This window comes from Thalia democratica, chromosome 6 (genome assembly GCF_965202585.1).
Source record: "Thalia democratica chromosome 6, ktThaDemo2.hap1.1, whole genome shotgun sequence".
In the NCBI taxonomy this organism is placed as follows: Eukaryota; Metazoa; Chordata; class Thaliacea; order Salpida; family Salpidae; genus Thalia; species Thalia democratica.
Genome location: NC_139170.1, coordinates 13,118,559 through 13,137,833, shown reverse-complemented (window position 1 = coordinate 13,137,833; position 19,275 = coordinate 13,118,559). Strand labels below are relative to the sequence as shown.

The 19,275-nt window shown below is 28.4% G+C and overlaps 2 protein-coding genes across 2 annotated transcripts; one reads left to right on the top strand and one right to left on the bottom strand.

The window, feature by feature from the left end:
- Positions 1–399: 399 nt before the first annotated feature.
- Positions 400–4,711, bottom strand: LOC145839499 (uncharacterized). Its single transcript, XM_082947092.1, has 10 exons — positions 4,615–4,711; positions 4,113–4,302; positions 3,596–3,911; positions 3,165–3,325; positions 2,673–2,874; positions 2,493–2,602; positions 2,131–2,323; positions 1,459–1,753; positions 782–1,078; positions 400–491 (listed from the first exon to the last, which is right to left on the bottom strand). Exons 1-9 carry the CDS (start codon positions 4,648–4,650, stop codon positions 782–784), a joined length of 1,800 nt encoding a protein of 599 aa, XP_082803218.1. The 5' UTR covers positions 4,651–4,711; the 3' UTR covers positions 400–491.
- A 4,467-nt stretch (positions 4,712–9,178) lies between these two features.
- On the top strand, positions 9,179–13,225 carry LOC145839455 (uncharacterized). Its single transcript, XM_082947025.1, has 10 exons — positions 9,179–9,280; positions 9,581–9,770; positions 10,068–10,383; positions 10,656–10,816; positions 10,999–11,200; positions 11,271–11,380; positions 11,544–11,736; positions 12,114–12,408; positions 12,704–13,000; positions 13,140–13,225. The coding sequence occupies exons 1-9, from the start codon at positions 9,245–9,247 to the stop codon at positions 12,998–13,000; spliced, it is 1,800 nt and encodes a 599-aa protein (XP_082803151.1). The 5' UTR covers positions 9,179–9,244; the 3' UTR covers positions 13,140–13,225.
- Positions 13,226–19,275: the final 6,050 nt, after the last annotated feature.

The following is a 19,275-nucleotide window of genomic DNA, read 5'->3' as shown; positions in this document are numbered from 1 at the left end:
TGTAAAAAGCTTTAAAGAATACCTTTTAAGAATGTATATTTTTGGAGACCTATTACTAGTTGTAATCGTTTTAACACTTTAATGAAAACAAACTGTAAACGGTTAAGTTTGATTTAAACTTAGTTATTTTACTGCTATAGTTTGCATTTAAGTTGTTTATACATTATGCTTGATGTATACGGCATTTTAAATAAAATTCACGTTTAAGTTAACTGGTTGATAAAACTCAATAAACAACATTAGTGGTTTAACTTACTTTATAACATAGTTATAGTTTACCTTAAAATAAATTAAATAGGATTTTTTTAATTCTTTAAAAATTTATATAGTTCTTTAAAATTAGTTGCTGCTAAAACTTAGTTTAGTGATTAACACAACACAAAACATTTTTTTTTATAATAATAGTTTTATAGTTTATTGATGAGTAAAAATTACATAACAATATACTTTATTGATAAGTTTGACACATACTTTTTCGCTTGAGCTAAAACCTGAAAAAAAATCATTGTAATAATAAAAACAGAACCTATTTCTAAAAGTAATTTATACGTGGTAAATAAATAATAAAACTATGGTTTTTTTCAGTTTTTAAGGTTTTATAATAATTAATCAATCTTTAACCTAACTACAAGAAATTAACTATATTGATACAAAACTAACATATGTATTTAGAATCTTAAAAACTATTATAAATGATTAAGATTTTAGAAAACACTTTAATTCGTTGTCATATTAATAACTACTTATTAAAAAATATTAAAATAATATAAAGAATACTTACCTAACAAGTACGGAAGGTACATGAATGAACTGATGGTGGACAGAAGTTCCATTTGCACATGAGTCTGAACGATGGACAGGTGAACTTGGCGTTACATTTGAAGCAGCAGCAGTAGTGCATGATCAATCTTGGCTCGTAGTAGTGGTGGAAGTAATCGAACTTTTCAATAATTTTCTTCACTTTAGTGTCAACGCATTCGTGGTAATGAGTTCTCAGGTTGAGTACGAGTTGGTTTGGGTTTTCACCGAAAACGCTGGAGAAGAACTTGTCAAATGCGACCAAGTGGCAATGGGCACGCTGTAAAGAAGAAATATAGATAATTGACTTTAGTTTACAAATACATATGGTTTGTATTTCACATTTTAGGTTGGAAGTTTGTAAAAGTTTAATGTATATTTTATTCAGGTTTAAAGAGTCTGGTATTTTATACCGACTCTTCAAACTTACATTTAAGGATTTTTCTATTTTACGCTTTACAAGTCTAGTACTTTAAAAATTGCATTAATTTCTATACAGTTCATGGAGTATACTTAAATTAATACTGTAAATATTTTTTTAACAACCTAGGAAATACCAGGAACTGATTTCAAAGTGATATAATTCAAAAATCGTTGTAATTAAAACAAAAAAAAAAGTAGCAATTTATGTAAGCTTCAAACTCATAAACTCAAACTAACGTGGGTCAAAGTCTTGATGATGGAAGCACGTTGATGGATGCGTTTGTTGTAGAGTCCCTTGATGTAAGCGTCGATCTTTGACTGTCTGCCGGACATGCACTGGTGGAAGTTGGCTTTCACTTTGTGGATCATCTGGTCAGCATGAGTTTTCCATTGCAAGATGCGAACGTGAACTCTTTCGTGGACGCACTCGATTTGGTGGAGCATTTTATGTTGATGGAGGTCGATCCATTCCTTGGCTTGAGCTCTCAACAAATTGTGGAAGTTTTCAATTTCAGCTTGAGTCGGTGGGCATCTGAAATTAGTAACATATCTTTTAGATCTCTAAAACAAATTAATATTCCCTTTTTTTCTATTACAAAAAAAATAAAATAAAAAGTTCCAAAGGAGCTTCTAAATTCCTATTTATAAGTAAGTGTACACTCAAAGTTAGACCTTTAAATAAAGTTTTCCAAACAAAACAAACTAAATAAAAATACTTTACTTACTAGGTAACAAAAGTTTGTAAATTTTAATTTGAATATTTTTATGTTCAAATGTAAATTTACCTATCATTATATTTAGTATTTGATCAAAGTCGTCGCAAAACATTTAGTTAAAGAACATATTTTTATTATTAATAGGTATGTTTTAACTTATCAAATATCTAATAAAGTTAAACAATAAACATACCCGTTGTATCCCTTTGGCATCTTGCAAACAATAAGTTCTTCAAGACCAGTGATAGCAAAATGACACCATTCTTCAACTTGCTTCTTCCATGATCTGTATTTGTATGCGAGCTCTTGAGTGTATACGTTGCATTTTCTGTGAATTTCTTCTTCGTATTTCTCAGAATGGAACTCGCCACCGGATTCTTGTTCCTCTGCAAAAACATTCAAGTTTTTAATAATTGTTATATAACTTTTCTACCGTTTATAAATAAACTTTATGATAATCTTTAAATAAAAGGTTTATTTTAGCTAGAGAATATATAACGGTGATAATTCATTTAGAACTTATTTTCTAAGAATAAGCAATACGATGTAACTAACTCTTTGAACAAGTTTTAAGAGATTTGTAAGCACATCCGTTCCATTCAGCTGAGAAAGCTCCAACACTACTGAGGTTAAACTTGCATTTTGGTGCAACTGGAAGATCACCGCTAAAAAGAAAAAGTAATTATGACGTATTGAAAAGCAAAATAAATACTAATTTTTTTAAAATGATCTTACCATTTTGATTGTTTTCTTACAATGCTGTAGCAACCGTTTCTGAAGTAACACACATAAGTACATCTGTAATCTTTTTCAACCACTTGTGCTGCTTGCATCACTTTAGTGTAGAAACCTTGGACCAAAGTCTGATCGTATCTGACCATTTCTTCTTCCCATTGCTTAACTGCATCTTCAAATTCAGTAGGCATATCTTTGCCTTCTAAAAATATTTACACGATTAGCTAATCAATTAAAGTCACTTTTAAAACAATCCATATACATACTAATAGTTATAGTTAAATTATTTTTCTTTAATGACTTATTATTTTAGTTTAATTAAAACTATAAAAATTAATTTCCATTTTGATGAAACTCTTGTACATACTTTTATATAAAATTAAATATTTTTACTATAAATTTAATGTTTAAATGATGAACAAGAGTTTCAAGAAGTAAATTCAAATTTGCTTAAGTTTTTTATTTTTTTGTATAACAATTAAATCCACTAACTGTAGATAGTAGCAAAAATGTGTCTGACGTAAGTAACTTTTCTTGTACGAAGTTTGTCGAGTTTTTCATGGTAAACGTTGACATAATGTTGGGCACGTTCACCCATTTTACCGTGAATGCCACCAATTTGGTGTTGACGCTTTTGAAGACAACTTTTTAACCTGATTTTGTTTATTCGTGTTTGATTTTATGTTTTCAACAATTGTTCATATTGTTTTTTTAAATCTTATTATTTGTTTCTAGAGTGCCTAGCTTAAGATGTAGTAGTTTTATATTTGTATATCGTTTTTATGTGATCACTAAAATTTTAACGTTCACTTTCCAAATAAATATTCTGTTTTTATACTTTTGCAAGCGAATCACATATTAAAAATGGCAAACCTTTTTTTTGGGGAAGTTAAGCTTAGAATCCTAAATATTATTTTACTAACTGATCAACAAGATGACAATGGTATTGCTCAATCTTTTGCATAATTTGATGAACATTTCCGTTGTAGCGAGCAATACCCTGTTGTTTGTAACCTTCAAGCTCGTCGGAGTATTGTTTCAATCTACCTTCAAGTTCGGAGTATGCGCAGTTGGTAGCATGTTGGTAGTAATCTCTGAAGGTGCACACGTATTGGTGGTTCAAGTCCATGAGCATCTTGATCCATTGTTCTTGTCCTTGCATCAACTCACCGTAGATCTGTTGTCTGACATGGGCGAGTCTCTGTTCGATCTCACTGATTCTTCCAGCAGCGTTTTCCTCTGTGTGAAAAAAGTCTTCAGGTTGTTCACTTGCTAGTGTTGTTATTAATGTTAAATTTGGTTATAAGTAGTGCATTAAAAAATTAAAAAAACAAACAAAAAAGTTGACACTTTTCACTTATGCATGTGATTTATCTATGTGATTTTTTAGCATTTAAACAGAATTTTAGCTTTTCAACAGAAATTTTTGTAAATTCTAACCAGCTTCACAGCCTTTTGGTACGAAACATTTTGGGAATTCGCAAAGGATGCCTCTGTAGAAGTGACCCTGACACCAAGCTTGGTTGAAGTTGACTTTGTAGCTGTAGTAGCTTTGATGTGGCACAACACAGAAGTTCTGATTGCACCAGTAATCGTAATCTGGGATGTTAAATACTGCAGCATGGGATGCCTGAAAAGATGAAAATAGATAAAAAATATCTTGTTAGACAATGATTATAAGGCAGCAGAATCTGTTATAGATAAAGCTTACATATTTAGTTTATTGAAGCAACTATACTTTTTGCTAAATAAAAAGTGGTGATACTAAAAAAAATTTGACTAGAAGAATACAACTTTAAGTAATTCTAAGTTTTAGTTTAGATGAAATTTAAGTTTTATTAATCTTAAATTAAATGATAGCATTAAGAATTGGTTTTACTAGTACTAAATTGTTATGCCTTTACAAGGCAGCAAAACTTTATATGGTAAGTTTTAAACTTACAACAATGCATGCTAAGAAGACAGCGACTATCTTCATACTTTTGATTGTCTGTATTATAATAATCAAACAAGCAATAGATGTCAAATGTCAGTTCCTCTGAACTTTTATACTGTACTATACAAATAAAATTTTAATAAATAAACAAGTTCATTTTAAAATAACTTTCAATAAAAAACAATACTTAGTGCTGAGTGTTTGAGTAGTACTCGAAAATACTTGTAAAAACGAGGTATTTTTTTATTTTCTAGCCAATTAACATTTAGAGTCTTTAAGTCTAGCTTTTATTTTTTAAACTTATAGTTATGGTAAACATATTTAAAGTTTACTTAAAATACAGTAATTTTTAAATTTATAAAGTTTGCTTTTAATAAGTTTATAAATTGAGAAATATTTCAATCAAAAACTTTCAACATAATCAGAGTTATCTACCTAAATTTCTTGTTTAAATTTTATAATATAATTAGATTTCAACTTACTTAGTTTTTTTATTAAAAAAAAAGTAATTTGTTTAACCAAACAATTGTATGTAAATTCTATGATACAATTAAGTAATTAATATTTATGTAATATATTATATTCAAAAGTATTTTTAGCATTAAATAAAAATACTTGTTTATGTTTAATTTGCATAAATTTTTAAGTAAGTAATTTTATCTTAAGTTTTTGTGTTCAGCTTACATAAAATATTCATGTAAACTTTACCGAAAACCATTAAAAAAATTATTATTTCTTATTTGTCTCTGTTTTTCTATAACTTTAAAAACAACTTATTGTCCAACAATGTTGTCCCAAGCAGCTATGTTTATCCAAATCTTTTTGTAAAATTAGATGCATAGTGTCTAAAACCAATAAAGAATAAAAAATAAAAAAATTATATTTGTACTTATTATTATAATCTATGTCTCTGAAACGTCAATTTTTATTTTGAATACAAAATTGCAAAGTTTTAAGTTATAGCAGTCCAAAATAAAGTACTTTCTTATGGACAACATTCTAATTTCATAATTTCAATAATAAATACAGAATATTATTACTTACTTAAAAATGCAATAGTTTTAAAAAAAAACTGTTCAATTTATCAACAGGTTTAAACTGGAAGCCTTTTTTTTAATACCTCTATAAGAATTCTTTTGACTTGAACACATAAAAAATAATATAGATAACTGCAGTTGCAAAAGTTCAGCTCTTGTAAAGTATAAATTTATTTTATGTTATAAAACACATCAAACTCATAGTTTACAGACAAGCATATCAAAAAAGCTTAAGGAAAGAACTATAAATAAAAGTTAGTAACAAACTGTTATATAATAAAACTATAGTTTCAAAGTAATGTAAAACTACTATCTTTTAGTAAAACTTTTCTTTAACTCGTGTATATTGTAAATTTGAAAATTAAAACGTTAAATTGTCGTTTTTTATTGCCTCAGCTTCACATTTAAGACGCTTCTAATTGGTTAACTTTTTTTTTGTTTTAATTAACAAACTTTATTTGTTTTCTATTTTTTTAAATTTGGTTAAGGTGGGTTAGGGTTGAGGGTAAAGTTTACAAATTTTGAGTACTAATGGTTTGGGATATAGGTTAAGATGTTATAAATATACTGTTGTATTATCACTTAACCTCATTTGCATAATGTTGTTATGAATGAATAAATGAATTTTGCAAGTACTTTTATAAACTAAACCAAAGCAAAAAAAAATGTATTTAAGTTTTGTAGTAAAATAATTTTGTTTCAAAAACTGTCTTATAAACTTAAAAAATAAAATCGTTTTACAATTTTAATTTATAGTTGCTACAGTATAAAACTATTAAACACACGGTACAAAAGATCGAAAATAAAATTATAAGTTAGTAACTTTTTTTTAACTATCAATTTTATCTTAGTACTTTAATTAAAATCTTATTTTTACTTTCTTTGTTCTAGTTTTTTTAAGTTTAGAACTTTAATTAAAAGTCGATAACTTAATTTTATGAAAAAGACAGTGCCACATAAACACGTAGAAAATATTTTGCGAGTTTTCCGAATGGCTTTTACAACAAACCACGAAACCGGAAACACATCCGATTCGTTTTTACTGACAATAAAAACTTTCGACAAATTATTATAGTTTGTGTTTTTCAACCTAAGTTTTGAGTATTGTAAATGGTTTTTAGTAAACCACTAAAACGGAAACGTGTGCTGGTTGCTGCATTTACTTATTACTAAAGCTATCTAAGCACCGAAGCAATACTAAATGGCAAAAATAAAGCGATAAACACTTATACTCTAAAACATGAAAAGAAAAGTAAAGCTAAAAGTATTTTTTAGCGGACAAGTTGTAAGTAGCGTTAAGATATGTGACGCATCAAAAATAAAAAAGCTTTTACATTAATTTAAAATTTATTTAGATTGCACAGCAGAGTTTTGCGCGTAAATTTTGCACCAGTGACAGTTTTGCACAGCAGAATGACCGCTTACTGACTAAAGGAATGGGTTAAGGATAATAGTCATAGTTAGATAATATCAAAAAAGTTGAAAAAAAAATCACTGACCAATGCTAAGGGTTAGAATTAACAGTGATAGTTAAAAGAATAATTTCAAAAAAAGAAAAAAACTGATTAAGGGAAAGGGATAGGGGTAACATTAGTATTTAAAAACAGGGAAAAACAAAAAAAAATTGAAAAAATGCACAGAAAATGAGAAAATGTCAATAAAAAAAATTAAAATAAATATAAAAAAGTTAAACCCAACAGTGAAAAGCGACCCAACTACGCTAGTAGTTACCATGATAAATTTTGAGGCGAAAGCGTTTCACAAAGATAAAAGTCAATTACTGGCTCCTGTCACCAACCAAAATGACATTTACGCTTCGAAGTAGATGCTCGATAGTAGTTGTCCACAACACTCGTAGTCTACAGCTATCACATCATAGTTATCCTAAAGAACAATAACAGGTACCAAGTGTAAGGGTTAGAGATAACCATGAAGGTAGAAAAATATGTTGTAGACAACTGTGATGTAGTAGTTGTAGTCCCCGTATTGTTGCGGAAAACTGTGATCGAGAACATTTTTCAAAGCTTCAACGTCCTCTTGCTTAGGGACGGGAACCAGTTTTTGACCTTTTTATTTACAAAACTTGTTACACCTTACAGTTGTTATAAAAATCAAACAATTTAGTACTTTGTTAGGCTTACTAACGAAACTTCAAACTCATATTCAGGATAATCTATATATGTGAAAAAATTACACTATTAATTTCAATTTTTTTTTTTTAATTCAGTTCTTGGGGTGCACGACTTTTTAAACAATAACTATTAAAATTCGGACTATTGAAATTCTTAAAAATTTTTGTAAAGGGTTACAACTCAAAAAGTACTATACAATTGATAAAAATAATAATTTTTATGTAGTTCTATTTATTACATACAACCTTTTTTTTTTATCTGTTTGCAAAACTTTAATGATTTTGATAGTTTTCAAACACAGTTACATATTATTAAAAATAATAATTTTGAATATAAATTTTCTCAATTTAATGAATTACTATCATAATCTTTTTAATTAGGTCTATAACCATTGTTTCTAAATACATATAACTATTTGAGGTATGACTTCTTTAACATTTATTTTAAAGAATTTGAATTGTACGAATTCAAATTGTCACGTAACCAAGTTATTTGTGATTTGTAATATAGACCTGCTTTATACAATTTAAGAGAGTAGGAAAGCTAGGTATTAATTAATAATTATAATTAATTATAGAAAATAATTTTATCAGGAAATTAATTAGACAAAAAATGTTTTTTTGATAATCAAAAATTATATATAAATAATATTAAATTTTTTATTTTATGTAAATAAAAAAAAGTTGCTAAATTTTTTGTTAGAAAAGGTAGTGAAAAATAAGTACATAACTTATAAATTAAAAGTATAATGTTTATAGCTATATTATTTTCATACACAGTTTTACTTCAATGCTTAATCAGTTTAAGTAATAATCATTAAATATATCTGTTTTAGGTTAATTAAAACACCTTTCACTATAATCAAAATTTGAAAATATTCAAACTATACTGTCTGGCCAAAAGTTTTTATTGTCAGTGAAACGAATCGGATGTGTTTCCGGTTCCGTGGTTTGTTGTAAAAGCTAAACGGAAATGATTGTGCAATAAACTTTCTACGAGTTGATTGGGTATTGTATATTTGTAAAATTATAAAAAGTGTCTAACCTAATAAAATTTAAAGATTAAGGACCTGTTTAAGCCTGGAATCATTTAAAGTTACTTAAATATATAGATAAAAAAAAAGTTAAGCTTTTATGATTACTATAATCGACTAAGTAAAAAAATAAGTTTAATTTAAATTCTTTATAAAAAACAATCTGTAAATATTAATTTTAACAAGCAAAACTTGAGCTTAAAATTTCTAAATACGGGTTCGTTAAAAAATAAAACAAAACTTTCATTTTCAAGTATTTTCGAGTACTACTCAAACACTTTACACTAAGTGTTGTTTATTTTATTGAAAGTGTAATTGTACAAATTTGTTTGTTTAATAAAGTTTTGTTTTTACAATGAAGTATAAAAGTACAGAGGACCCGATATTTGACATCTATTGCTTGTTTGATTATAATAATACAGACAATCAAAAGTATGAAGATAGTCGCTGTCTTCTTAGCATGCATTGTAGTAAGTTTAAAATTTATCATATACTGTTTTTCAGAATTTTAAAAGCATAATAACTTATGATGGGTACAAATAATTTGTAAAGCTAACATTTAACATAACACAGAAAAATATAAAATTTATTGCTAGTTCAAAATTTAAACGTGATTAAAGATGTATTCCATTCATAAAAGATTCTATCACTAATTTTTACTTAATGATGTGTCTAATAAGCTCAATTAACCAAGAATCTAAGTTTTATTTATTCTTGCCGAAACATTAATGTAAAATAAACAGCATTAATATTTATTCTACACTTTTCAGGCTTCCCAAGCTGCAGTATTTAACATCCCAGATTACGATTACTGGTGCAATCAGAACTTCTGTGTTGTGCCACATCAAAGCTACTACAGCTACAAAGTCAACTTCAACCAAGCTTGGTGTCAGGGTCACTTCTATAGAGGCATACTTTGTGAATTCCCAAAATGTTTCGTACCAAAAGGCTGTGAAGCCGGTAAGTGTTTAGTAAAACTAAAACAAAATTATCTTAACTACTTAAAAAAGTTCACTAAAATTTATGAATTAATGAAATTTAATATTTTCGTATAAATTTCCGTTTAAAAACTGGAAAAAAAAACATATAGATATATTACATACTTAAGTAAAAATTGTCAACCATTTACCTTAACTTTATTTTTAATTTTCAATCACATAAAACTCATCTTTATCTTTATTTAAAAAAATTAAAACTGAAAGTAAAAATAATAATAATATAAGCAAATAAATAACTCAAGTTTTTTTTTTGTAACAGAGGAAAACGCCGCCGGAAGAATCAGTGAGATCGAACAGAGACTCGCCCATGTCAGACAACAGATCTACGGTGAGTTGATGCAAGGACAAGAACAATGGATCAAGATGCTCATGGACTTGAACCACCAATACGTGTGCACCTTCAGAGATTACTACCAACATGCTACCAACTGCGCATACTCCGAACTTGAAGGTAGATTGAAACAATACTCCGACGAGCTTGAAGGTTACAAACAACAGGGTATTGCTCGCTACAACGGAAATGTTCATCAAATTATGCAAAAGATTGAGCAATACCATTGTCATCTTGTTGACCAGTAAGTAAAATAATATAAAGCATAATTTTTTTGAAAAAAACGTTTATTTTTAGTATGTGATTTGCTTGCAAAGAAGCAGATTAATTTTAAGTATAGAAACAGAAAATTCATTGAAAAAGTTAAAGTTAAAACTTTAGTCATCACATAAGATGATATACAAATATCAAACTACTACATTTTAAGCTAAGCACTCGAAAACACAAAAAAAAATTTAAAAAACAACATGAACAATTGTAGAAAACATAAAATCAAACACGAATCAACTAAATTAGGTTAAAAGGATGTCTTCAAAAGCGTCAACACCAAATCGGTGGCATTCATGGTAAAATGGGTGAACGTGCCCATCATTACGTCAACGTTTACCATGAAAAACTTGATAAACTTCGTTCTAGAAAAATTACTTACGTCAGACACATCTTTGCTACTATCTACAGTTAGTGAATTTTATATTTATATAATATTTTGTATAAGTTTTAGCTAATTAAATCTACAACATGAAAAACTATTAGTCTAAACTAGAATATTATACGTAGCTTTTCCGACTAACAAACAGCTTTAAGTAGGTGTATCAAAAAAAAATCTATGTGTTTTACTAAGCTGTGTAAAAATTTATAGAAGGCAAAGATATGCCTTCCGAATTTGAAGATGCAATTAAGCAATGGGAAGAAGAAATGGTCAGATACGATCAGACTTTGGTCCAAGGTTTCTACACTAAAGTGATGCAAGCAGCACAAATGGTTGAAAAAGATTACAGATGTACTTATGTCTGTTACTTCAGAAACGGTTGCTACAGCATTGTAAGAAAACAATCAAAATGGTAAGATCAGTTTAATAAAATAAGTATTTATTTTACTTTTCAAAACGTCATAAATACTTTTTCTTTTTAGCGGTGATCTTCCAGTTGCACCAAAATGCAAGTTTAACCTCAGTAGTGTTGGAGCTTTCTCAGCTGAATGGAACGGATGTGCATACAAAACTCTTAAAACTTGTTCGAAGAGTAAGTTAAATTGTAGTGCTTGTTTTTTAAAAGAAAAAAAGGAAAAAATATTTTTTTTACTAATTTAATAAAGTTTTTATTTTTAAACTTTATCATTAATGTTAACTCTTTAAATATGTAAAAATGTAAAAATAACAATTTTAAAGCGAAAATGTAATTACAGAGGAACAAGAATCCGGTGGCGAGTTCCATTCTGAGAAATACGAAGAAGAAATTCACAGAAAATGCAACGTATACACTCAAGAGCTCGCATACAAATACAGATCATGGAAGAAGCAAGTTGAAGAATGGTGCCATTTTGCTATCACTGGTCTTGAAGAACTTATTGTTTGCAAGATGCCAAAGGGATACAACGGGTATGTTTATAACTTTTTTTTTGTGTTTAAGAAACTAAAGTTTATAAAAGAAGATCTATCGAACAACTAAATATAGAAAAGTTTTGTTAGAGAACGGTTATGAAACAAGTTTGATCCAACACAAAAGTAAAGTAAAAATATAATTACTCTGTTTTTATAAAAAAATATGAACTTTAAATCATGATTTTATGTGTTAGAATAGAAGTTAGGTAAAATAGCAAGTTTTGTTTTGTCTAACTAATTTTGTATGAAACACTAAACGAAAAAAGCTTAAAATTATGAGTTTAAAAGCTACTTAACAGTCCCGTCTCTAATATTATGATTATAGTAATGGATCATAGTATACTAGTTGCATAGAAAAAATTTATCAATTTCAGATGCCCACCGACTCAAGCTGAAATTGAAAACTTCCACAATTTGTTGAGGGCTCAAGCCAAGGAATGGATCGACCTCCATCAACATAAAATGCTCCACCAAATCGAGTGCGTCCACGAAAGAGTTCACGTTCGCATCTTGCAATGGAAAACTCATGCTGACCAGATGATCCACAAAGTGAAAGCCAACTTCCACCAGTGCATGTCCGGCAGACAGTCAAAGATCGACGCTTACATCAAGGGACTCTACAACAAACGTGTCCATCAACGTGCTGCCATCATCAAGACTTTGACCCACGTTAGTTTGAATTTACAATAGCTTTCAAATATCTCTATTTATTTTTTTATTGATAACGACATTTTTCAGATTTAAAAAAAGTTATTTTATAGGCAGTATTTTTTTTTTTATGTAGTTTATAGTATCGACTATTTTGTTCAAAAAATAGTGCACGAATAGACTCCTAGAACTTTAAAATGATTAATAAAATTTTCTCATTAAAAAACTTACAAAAAATATATTTTTAATATATAATGAAGTTTATAGACTATCATACTTGGTAAACACAAACTAAATATACATTCAAAATCTAAAGCGTGCCCATTGCCACTTGGTTGCTTTTGACAAGTTCTTCTCCAGCGTTTTCGGTGAAAACCCAAACCAACTTGTTCTCAACCTGAGAACTCACTACCACGAATGCGTTGACACTAAAGTGAAGAAGATTATTGAAAAGTTCGATTACTTCCACCACTACTACGAGCCAAGATTGATCATGCACTACTGCTGCTGCTTCAAATGTAACGCCAAGTTCACCTGTCCATCGTTCAGACTCATGTGCAAATGGAACTTCTGTCCACCATCAGTTCACTCATGTACCTTCCGTACTTGTTAGGTAAACATTCTTTATACTAAGATATAAAAACGTTTTAAGGTTTTTTTCATACCGACCTAACAAAGTTAGATATCAAGTACCTTATTTAAAAAGTATCTCGTCTTTTTAAATAAGGAATTTGATAAACTTTATTTTGCAGATGGTCACTATGAAGAACAAGATCGCTTCAACTTCAAAGAATAAAAACTTTTTAACTTTTTTTATTATTAAACTGCTCAAAAGTAATCATTGTATGTTTTATATAGGACTTAACGTTAAAACTACTCAAGCATTAAGATTTAGATAAGTTTTTTAGTATAGCTTGGGAAGTAATTAAACGACATAGTATACTTATCTTAGTTAAGTCTTAAACTGACCTCAGATCTGTTTCAATTAGTTTTAGTAAAAGTTAAAAATTAAATATACTAAACGTACAAAAATCGATTTATAGCGATAATGCAGAGGTCAGAAGCCATTTAGAAACACAGTTACAAAACCTAGTGTTTTAAACTTGATAATATCGTCCTATTTTACGACCTTTTTATAAGTTACGGTTCAATTTATAATTTGTTACAAGAACTTATACAATAACAAACTCAAAAAGTTTTACTAGCTACGATTTTATAAATCTAAAAACTATTTTTTTATTAGGACTAACCTAGGGTATTAGAATTAATTAGTTTACTTGTTAAGGAAAAATATAATCAACTTGAAAAAGAAAAAAAAAAGAAAAACTTAATAGGTATTTTAAGTGTTATGACAAAAAATAACGGTTATTTCAAGACGTTTTAACAAATTAGAAAAAATTGTTGAATTAAAAAAAAGGTTTTATTTTAGCAATCGAGCTATATTATTTTACATCTGTTTAGAATAGAATAAAAACGATACAAACTTATTAGAAAATTTATACAATACGAACAATTTAATACGAAAATAATTTGTTTTGAATTCTAGTATAATTGTAAATACTTGTTCAAACTTATAATTAACTAATACGAATAAGAATACATTGAACCCACCTGAATTTAGTTGTAAAAGCATAACTCCGAAAATTATATAGTACGAGATTTTGTAATTAATTTAAAAACTAAACTGTTCTACAACGCCCTTTCATTAGTTACCATTTGCCAGAAATTATGTAGCGAAGAGATCGGCAACTGCGGATGTGAGGGACTTTCCAGCCAAAAATTTACTTGTTTAAAGCAATAGATTAAACGAATTGTTGTAAAAACTTACAATTAGGCTCTTAAATAAACAATTAACTTTTACTAGTTCGTTTTCATTGCTTATTTTATTATATTTTTATAGTACAGTGTTTTTTTTTTGTTCGGCCGGCTTTAGTCGAGAAGTAGATTTATTTTATTCAGCAAAAATCAATAATTTACTATAAAAACATGCATAACATAATTTATATAAATGAAAAAGCAATTTACGCGTCATCTTTCTAATATTTCTTTCAAATTTAATGTTATAATTCATTATTTGTTTTCGGGCTCAGTAAACAATATATGTTTCTTTTGTTTATTTGGAAGCTTTTATGATTTAGCAAGTAAGATAGATACTTTTGAAACTGTGAACTTTACCTGGTTTAAAAAATGGATACGACAGCAAAGAAAAGAAAACGAATTCAAATAACAATTGAAAACAAGCTAAAAATTTGCAAAATGGCAAAGATATAATGTGCTTTAATCTGTTAGATTTAAAAGGCTGCCGAACCCTGATAACTTTTGCTTTGTATTAGTTCTAAATAGAATTTATTTTTTCATAATTTATTGTTTTTCTGCATCTTTTTTTAGAGAAAAATCTGACAAATTGTAGTAGTAGCTTTAATAACAAAGTTTCGTTAAAAAACCATTGTAAAAAACTGTCTCAGTTCTTTAAACATAACGCTTAGAAAGAGATCTTTCGTTTATTAAAACATTTTTAATCTGCTTATTCAAAAAATAAAAACAAAATTCTTGTAATAGCTTTTTGAAAGATTTGATGTTAACATAAGGCGCTTTAGTTCATTTAAACGATCTTTTTTTTTGTTTAAACTAAAAGTGATACAAAATCTTTCTTCAATCTTTAAATAGTAAAAAAAATTCCTAAAGTGATCTCTGAGTTTGTTTCAATGACTGTGACCGAAAAAAATACGTTGCATTTATTAAAACGTAATCATAAAACAGAAAAAAATTGTTAGAAAAACACAACTAAAATTTCACTTATTTTATTCAAATATATAGTTTATTAAATCTACAGGTTGTTAAACTCGAAAATAGTAGTACATACTATTTCGATATCATAGAATCAGACATGATTTAATAAAAAGTTAATTTAGTAACAGTTAACAAAATACAAAGTAATACAGCCTAAATCTATCTAAAGTTATATTCATTTCAAAACGTACAAAAATTAACAGTACCTATTTTTCAAAGAATAAACATACTTTTAAACATTTTGAAAACGTTCTCTAGCTCAACAAAAACCAAACAATTCTTTTTCTTATCATCATTCGTAAGCACAAAATTAGACTTAAGTTTTCAAAGATTTTAAAACGTATTTTATTAAAATTTGTTGTTAGGTTGTAAGAAAAAGGGTATACCTTCTTGCAAGGTATGTTTATTAAAAGTGTTAAAATTGTTATCACTAATAAAATTTAAGCAGTATTGTGCTTCAGATAGTATACAATTTTACCTTAAACTGCAACTTTGAATTTATAGCCAATCCTATCAAAAACAATAAAGTTTTCCCTTTATTCTAAATTAATTAACAATATTTTTTTTCATACATATAGTCTTAAAAACGCACCTGTGAAATAGTCTACTTCTTAACTGTAACCTTTTTTAAGTTAGCATAGTTTTCGCTACACATTGATATAACTTGTTATTTATCTATAATCTCTACAGAATTTTTTTTTAAGTGTTATTAAAATTTTCTACTAAGACTTTAAGTGATAGAAATATATAGAACCTGTATTTTTTTTTCTAAATGAGTTAAATTTTACTTTTAATCCCGTTCTTTTAAATGCTAAAATGATTTTTAAATTTAATCAAACATTTTTTGTTTGTTACTTTATTGATAAGTAATAACTGTGATAATTACTGTCAATAGATCTGAAGTAGCAATATACTTTTTGATTTTTAGCCTTCTGTTCAGTTTTTTAAAGTTTTTCTTTTTAAATATTAAACTTACTAAACAACAACTTCTATAAAAATAAAACCATATTTAACTACTTAGTTTATGTTAAAATCAAGTTACTACACTTACCGTAAAAATACTTATCGTATATTTTTTTGTTACCAGACTTTTTATCTGTCAAATAATAATTTTTTTAGTTAAGCAAAGTTAGTATAGTATAGTATTTTATAGTTATAAGTGCAACATGTTTTTTCAGTCGTGGTTAATAAAATATACTGGATGAACAACTTAGGAAAGAAAATTTCAATGACAAGCAATTGAAAACAGCTTTGCATAGTTTTTAATTGCAGAATTTTTTTTTTAATGACTTAAAATTTTATATATTATCATCAAATTAACAAAAAAGCTAATAAAAGAATATAACAGCTGGTTATGGGTAAAAATATGTATTTGGCCCGCGGGCCGCAGTTTGCCGATCTCTATCTCAATTAAAAATATGCGTTGCAGAACAGTTTAACTTTAAATCAAAACATATACACACCTCGGGCTTTATAGTTTTCAGAACTACTTTAAACGATAAAAACTCTATACACGCTGTCAAAATTGTCAGTAAAAAACACTTGAATATATTTTAAAGGCTACAATCTATATTAAATTTTATTTTAACTCTTCTTGAAAAAAACAGAGTATACAATTTTATACAAACAAAAGAAAACCAGTTCTTTTTTTCTAGAGCTTCCAAAAAAATACTTTAAAGCGAAATTGGCAGCAATTAAAAATTAAATTAAGGTACACTAGATAAAATTGTGTTTTCAGAGTAAATAAATTAAGTAACTTTAAATTTCTTAAAATAAAGCTAACTAGCTTACAAGTATTTTATAAATTAGTTCTTAGTTATATTGCGTTTTGTTAGGGGCTGATATTATTTTTAGTCGGCGAGCCAGTTTCACCATATGAAGTCTTGCATGGGCAAAAATTTTTTAAATGATTTTTTCACGCCATCTGTACTTTGCCTATACAATTTTGACTGTAATGATGACAGTTATAAAAAATAGTTTCCAACATTTCTTGTCCAAAAAAATGTTTAAAAAATGAAGGTTTGTTTTATTTTTATCCTATTATGTACGCTAAATCTAGCTTGATTATCAAAATGACTTTTTTTTTGTTTTTAAACCATTTCTTTTTATTAAAAACCAATTTTGAAAAATAATCAGTTAGCTAAATATCACTTGACAACTTAATCTGGTAATGTTTTGTTATTAATAAGTATTTTGCGTTGAAAGTAATAAGCTAAAAAATGTTGAAACACTTTAAAAAGGCTTTAGTAATTAATTTTTTGTTAAGTATAAGTTTTAGACTTTTGCAACTATGTCAGGTATGGCCTATAGGCCGTCGTGTTTAAAAATGATTTACTAATAAAAAAAAATAAAACTTAGATGCTAGTTTGTGAACCTTGTTGTTTAATCACATTTAATTTTTAAAGATAATTTAAAAATTTTTATCAAAGAAGTCTTAAAATAGTTTTCATACAACTTAAATATTGTTTGAAAGCTTTAAAGCACGTCGAAGGCCATATAACTCTGTTTTTTTTTTCCCAGGCCGCACTTTGCTGATTCCTGCCTAATATAAAGGTTTAATCTTTTTATTGTAGTCCTCCAGGGCCTGAGGTAGGAACCAGGGGCGTCGCGTGGGGTGTTGCACTGCCGCAACTGCACCACCTGGAAATTTGGTAAGGAAAAAATTAAGTATCTATAATACTTTCGTTATTTTTTAAAACGAAATCTCTTTTAAAACTCCAATTTAGAAAACGACCATTTTGCCCACTTCACTGCCGCAAACTCTTAGCTGACTGCCGCAAATGAACTCAAAAAAGCAAAATTTCTTCAAGAATTACCGCAAAATCAATATCCTGCGGTAAGTAAGCTAAGTTGAAAATTCCCTAAAACAGGACATGCTTAAGTATCATATACTCTACAAGCTATTGTAAAAATAAAATAAAAACAAAGCTAAGCTACTGCAAAGGATTAAACTTGAGTTTATGGGGTGGGTGTCAGAATGACACAGCGACAAAATGACACGGTGCGTCACTTTGGCACGGTGCGTCACTTCGACACGGAGGGTCACTTTGGCACGGCGACAAAATGACACGGTGCGTCACTTTGGCACAGCGACAAAATGACACGGTGCGTCACTCTGGCACGGTGCGTCACTTTGGCACAGCGACAAAATGACACGGTGCGTCACCTTGGCACAGTGTGTCACTTTGGCACGGAGGGTCACTTTGGCACGGCGACTAAATGACATGGTGCGTCACTTTGGCACAGCGACAAAATGACATGGTGCGTCAATTTTGCACATAGGGTCACTTTGGCACAGCGACAAAGCGACACGGTGCGTCACTTTGGCACGGAGGGTCACTTTGGCACAGCGACAAAGCGACACGGTGCGTCACTTTGGCACGGAGGGTCACTTTGGCACAGCGACAAAATGATATGGTGCGTCACTTAGGCACTGAGGGTCACTTTGGCACAGCGACAAAATGACACGGTGCGTCACTTTGGCACAGCGTCAAAATGACACGATACGTCACTTTGACACAGCGACTAAATGACACGGTGCGTCACGATAGCATGGATTAACAAACGTATATGCAAAACTAAACTTCTTCAGTAATATAACTTTTAATTGTAAAATTTTGATAGTAATTAGTTAAATAAAAGATTTATTATACTTTTTCCAAACTATAGTAGCTTGATACATTTGAAACTATATATGTTACATTGCTTTAAAATTAAAGTCATAGTATAAAAACATAAATTTCTTAAGTTTGTTTTTTACGTTTCACGACTTTTCATATTTATGTAATGAATAAAATTTAGTATTTTTTGTTGTTAAGTTTAATTAATTATTTCAGGAATTGTTTAAAAAAATAACTAAGATTTAAATTAATACAGAGTTATTTTGTAGTAAGAATAAGTCATGCGTGTTTTAACTGTAGTTTTTAAAAATACAGAGTTAAGCTGCTTTTGTAGTAACTAGCCATTTATATTAAATATGTATATATATTTATAATTAACAAAAGTTAATAAGTTAGGATGTTTACTTAAAATTCTGTATTGAAAATATGTAATAAACTTGTCTGAAAGCAAATAATTAAAATAAACGGACCTGGAGCC

Excerpts from the sequence above, each read along its gene's own strand:
- LOC145839499 (XM_082947092.1), bottom strand. The coding sequence starts at position 4,650 with ATGAAGATAGTCGCTGTCTTCTTAGCATGCATTGTT. Across the intron at positions 3,912-4,112 it reads ACCAAAAGGCTGTGAAGCTG|AGGAAAACGCTGCTGGAAGA; the intron begins GTTAGAATTTAC and ends TTTTTCACACAG. Across the intron at positions 1,754-2,130 it reads ATGCCAAAGGGATACAACGG|ATGCCCACCGACTCAAGCTG; the intron begins GTATGTTTATTG and ends TACTAATTTCAG.
- LOC145839455 (XM_082947025.1), top strand. The coding sequence starts at position 9,245 with ATGAAGATAGTCGCTGTCTTCTTAGCATGCATTGTA. Across the intron at positions 10,817-10,998 it reads CATCTTTGCTACTATCTACA|AAGGCAAAGATATGCCTTCC; the intron begins GTTAGTGAATTT and ends AAAAATTTATAG. Across the intron at positions 12,409-12,703 it reads TCATCAAGACTTTGACCCAC|CGTGCCCATTGCCACTTGGT; the intron begins GTTAGTTTGAAT and ends CAAAATCTAAAG.